The sequence below is a fragment of the Lolium perenne genome, chromosome 3, assembly GCF_019359855.2.
Source record: "Lolium perenne isolate Kyuss_39 chromosome 3, Kyuss_2.0, whole genome shotgun sequence".
Classification (NCBI taxonomy): domain Eukaryota; kingdom Viridiplantae; phylum Streptophyta; class Magnoliopsida; order Poales; family Poaceae; genus Lolium; species Lolium perenne.
The window spans coordinates 83,295,703-83,299,983 of NC_067246.2; the positions used below are offsets into that span (position 1 = coordinate 83,295,703).

General features: G+C 48.5%; 1 protein-coding gene across 1 annotated transcript; it reads left to right on the plus strand.

Moving 5' to 3' along the window:
• Positions 1-583: 583 nt before the first annotated feature.
• Positions 584-1,215, plus strand: LOC127338263 (uncharacterized). Its single transcript, XM_051364457.2, has one exon. The coding sequence runs from the start codon at positions 593-595 to the stop codon at positions 1,121-1,123; it is 531 nt and encodes a 176-aa protein (XP_051220417.1). The 5' UTR covers positions 584-592; the 3' UTR covers positions 1,124-1,215.
• The last annotated feature ends 3,066 nt before the right edge of the window (positions 1,216-4,281 follow it).

A 4,281-nucleotide genomic window follows, 5' to 3' on the forward strand; every position in this document is an offset into this window, starting at 1 on the left:
GCGAGCGCCGCTGGCGCGGATCTTCGCATAGAACGTGCCGCTCGGGCGGGCGCGCACGCCGACAAAACCGGAGGATTTGCGCCGAGGGGGGGGGGGGGGCATGGTGGCGGCGCGGTCTCAGCGACGGTGGTGCGTGTGGCAGGCAAGAGGGCGGCGCAGGAGGGAGTTTTCAGCGGCGGTTGAGGACCCGTTGCGCTCGCCGTTTTATACCATAGTACATAGCATTGTTTGCAGGTCATGCAACTATGCAAGCTTGCACGGTGACCGGTGAGGCGGTGTTAATGCACCGTACCACGAGGATTATGGTGAAAGGAAAATTGGTCATGTTGAACGGAAGCGCATGCTGTGGGAGCGCTATCTTTTCAAATTCTCGCGCGCTCGATCTCCCTTTTCCAATGAAAAAACAAGTTACTCCACGCTTACGACGGCTCCCATTCCGAGGCTGCTAATTAATTTCTCGAACGAACTGCATGCATGCGATGTGAACACGATGCACTTTTTACTTCTATATAACCCACCCCTCCAATTCCAATCCAATCTACTCCTACCTGCAAACTAGCGAGATCGAGCGCAGGACATCGAGTCACCAGGGATGTCGACGCCTTTCATGGAGCTGGTTCAGGCGGGCAGGCGTCTGTGCCAGATGGCCTACGACGCCGGCCTGCCATCCGCGCAGCAGCAACGCCTCCAGTTGGCGCTTGCGGCCGCCGGGGCGGTGGCTATGCTCAACGCCCGCTTCGCCGCCTGGTTCAAGGACGCAGTCGTCGGCTTCGTCGACACACTCGTCGCCGTCACCAAGACGGTGGACGACCTCGCCGCTCGCCTCCAGCCCACGCGGCCCGCCTCGGCGCTCCCCGCCGCACTGGCCGGCCTCCATGGCAGCCGTCTCCTACGCGCGCTGTTGGCCCTGGAACTCCCGGCCACCACGCCGGAGAACGTCCACCTCGAGGTCGCGCTCGCCGCGCAGCGTCTCATCCTGCACCACGCCATCCGCGGAATCACCCGCCTCTACGAGAAGATCATCTCCGAGGGCAACACCAGTGCGGCCTTCGAAATCGACGTCAGCATGGCGGCCTTCCTCGTCCAGGCTAACCTTGGAGGCGTTTGTTCAGAAGCACATTGATCTCGCTGACGCTGCTGCCGCAGCTGCCGCTGGCCCGGCGAACTAAGTAATTAAATCGGCAAGGAGAAGGTCGTTGATTGATCGATCGATCATCATGGGCTTATATAGTCTGGAAAACGCTGCCTTGTCGTCGCTATGCAGCGGGAATTAGCAACACCAGTAGCAGATCAAGAAATCCAAGAGGCGCACGTCAAGAACAGAGAAAAGAAAGGGAAACTAGCAGCGCTGCTGCCTGTGAGTTTATCTTCAGTGATGTCTAGTACATGCCTCCCTCGTCTAGCGACCAGGGGAGAACAAAAGAAGCCACACCTGCACTCTAGAAGCTAGTAGAAGAAAGTCTACCAGATGTACAATGCTGGTCTACCTATTAAAAGAGAAGAAAAATAGAAAAGGAAACAGTGGTACTGTACATAACTGAAACGGACTGCATCATTCTCCCCGGGTTGGAAAAGAACTCGTCCTCGAGTTTAAACCTGATCTTCAGATAGCTCCTCATGATACGGTACAAGGTGCTTCACATTGAACACATCAGAGGTTCGAAGATGGCTAGGTAGCTCCAGCTTATATGCATTATGATTAATTTTCTTTATCACCTTGCACGGTCCAATCTTCCTCTGGCTTAATTTGTTATACTCTCCTGCTGGAAAACGGTCCTTCGTGAGGATAGCCCAGACCAAATCCCCTTCCTCAAGTATAACCTGACGCCGGTGTTGGTCAGCTGCAGCCTTGTATTTAGCATTGCTTTCTTGTATTCTTTGTTGCACAATTTTATGGATTGGTCTCATTTCTTCTGTCATATTCTCTGCCTTGTAATTTTTCTTTCCAACAGCTGGCGTCGGTGCTAAGTCCAATACTCCATTGGGGACTCTACCATAAACTATCTCAAAGGGACACAAGCCGGTTGACCGATTTGGTGTACGATTGAAGGCAAACTCAGCATGAGGCAGTATAGTGTCCCACTGCCTTGGTTTATCATGGATAAGAGCCCGTAACAATTTTCCTAAGCTTCTATTAACTACTTCTGTCTGGCCATCCGTTTGAGGGTGATAGGCACTGCTGAAATTCATACTAGTCCCCATTTGCCTCCACAAAGATCTCCAAAAGTGAGACACAAATTTAGTATCACGATCGGAGGTAATGCTTCTAGGTAGACCATGTAGCCTTACTACTTCTCGAAAGAACAGTACTGAAATTTGGCTTGCATCAGATGTCTTCTTGCAGGCTATGAAGTGTGCCATCTTACTAAATCGATCAACCACAACGAAGATGGAGTCAACTCTACGTTGTGTTCGAGGAAGCCCCAGAACAAAGTCCATGCTCACATCTAGCCACGGTGCTTCTGGTACAGGTAATGGCATATATAAGCCTGCATTAGTAGCTGTTCCTTTTGAAACTTGACAAATATGGCACCTCTCTACAAACCTCTCCATATCTCTTCGGGCGTGAGGCCAAAAATACTGTTGCAGAAGTAGTTGCACTGATTTGTCTCTCCCACGATGGCCTTCACTATGAATTTCCTTGATAATCAGCTCACGAACAGAGCATTCAGGAATACATAGTCGAACACCTTTAAACAGAAACCCATCATTTATAGTGTAGTCCACTGATTGCTTGTTTTGAGCAGCTTCATAAATTTTGCTGAAATAAGGATCAGCGGGGTAGAGTTCAGGAATATTATCAAACCCAACTACCACGACTTTCATCATGCTAAGGCATTGAACTTTACGGCTCAACGCATCAGCCACTCTGTTTTGGGCTCCAGATTTGTGTTTAAGTACGAAATTGTACTCCTCTAGAAAGCTTGCCCAGCGGGCTTGTTTCCTGTTCAGGTTAGGCTGGTTGCGGATATATTTCAGGGCTTCATGATCGCTATACAGAATAAACTCTTGATGCAAAAGATAATGCCTCCAATGCTGCAATGTCCTAACCACTGCATATAGCTCAGTTTCATAGGTTGAATAGCGAAGTTGTGCACCTGTTAGTTTTTCACTAAAGAAGGCCATTGGATGTGACTCCTGACTGAGAACAGCCCCAATTCCCGATCCTGAAGCATCACAGTCCACCTCAAATAACTTGTTAAAATCTGGCAATGCCAAACAGTCCGCTGATGCAATTTTGGCTTTAATTTCCTCAAATGCTACCATTGCTACCCTGGTGAGTACAAAGGCACCACTGCGCTTCATGCAATCCGTAAATGGTGCCATGATGGTGCTAAAATTCCGAATGAACCTTCTATAGAATGAAGCAAGTCCATGGAAGCTGCGGGCTTCTGTCAACGAGCGTGGAGCTGGCCAAGTGAGAATAGAGTCCACCTTAACAGGATCTACCTGCAGCCCCTTTTCCGAAACAATAAAGCCTAGAAAGTTAACAGAAGACACCAACAACTCACACTTCTTTGGATTAGCATACAGCTGCTCGCGTCTCAAGGCAAGTAGCACTTCTCTCAATTGTTGCAGGTGTTGCTCCAAGCTTCTGCTATATATTAAAATATCATCAAAATATACTACAACAAACTTTCCAATAAAAGGTTGCAAAACATGGTTCATTAGCCGCATAAAAGTGCTAGGGGCATTAGAGAGTCCAAATGGCATTACCAACCACTCATATAGACCATCCCTTGTCTTGAAGGCAGTTTTCCATTCATCACCTGGACGAATTCTCACTTGATGGTAACCACTCTTCAAATCAATTTTGGAGAACACCACAGCCCTGCCAAATTGTCCAACATGTCATCCAAGCGGGGAATGGGAAAGCGATACTTGATTGTAATTTTGTTGATTGCCCGAGAGTCAACACACATACGCCATGACCCATCCTTCTTTGGTGTTAAAAGTAAAGGGACTGCACAAGGGCTTAGACTAGGCTGAATAAAACCCTTGTCCAACAATTCTTGCACCTGCCGATTTAGCTCCTCATATTCTTTTGGGTTCATTCGATAGGCTGGACGGTTTGGTAAGCTAGCACCTGGAAATAAATCAATGTGATGTTGGATATCCCGTAAAGGAGGCAATGCTGAAGGAAGTTCCTTAGGGAAGACATCAGAAAATTCGGTGAGTAGTTCTTGTGCCTCCTTAGGCATAGCAACTCCCTCCTTGTGTTTTGAAATGAACAATAAATATGCACCCCTTTCTTTGGCCTCATGTATAAACTACTTGTAA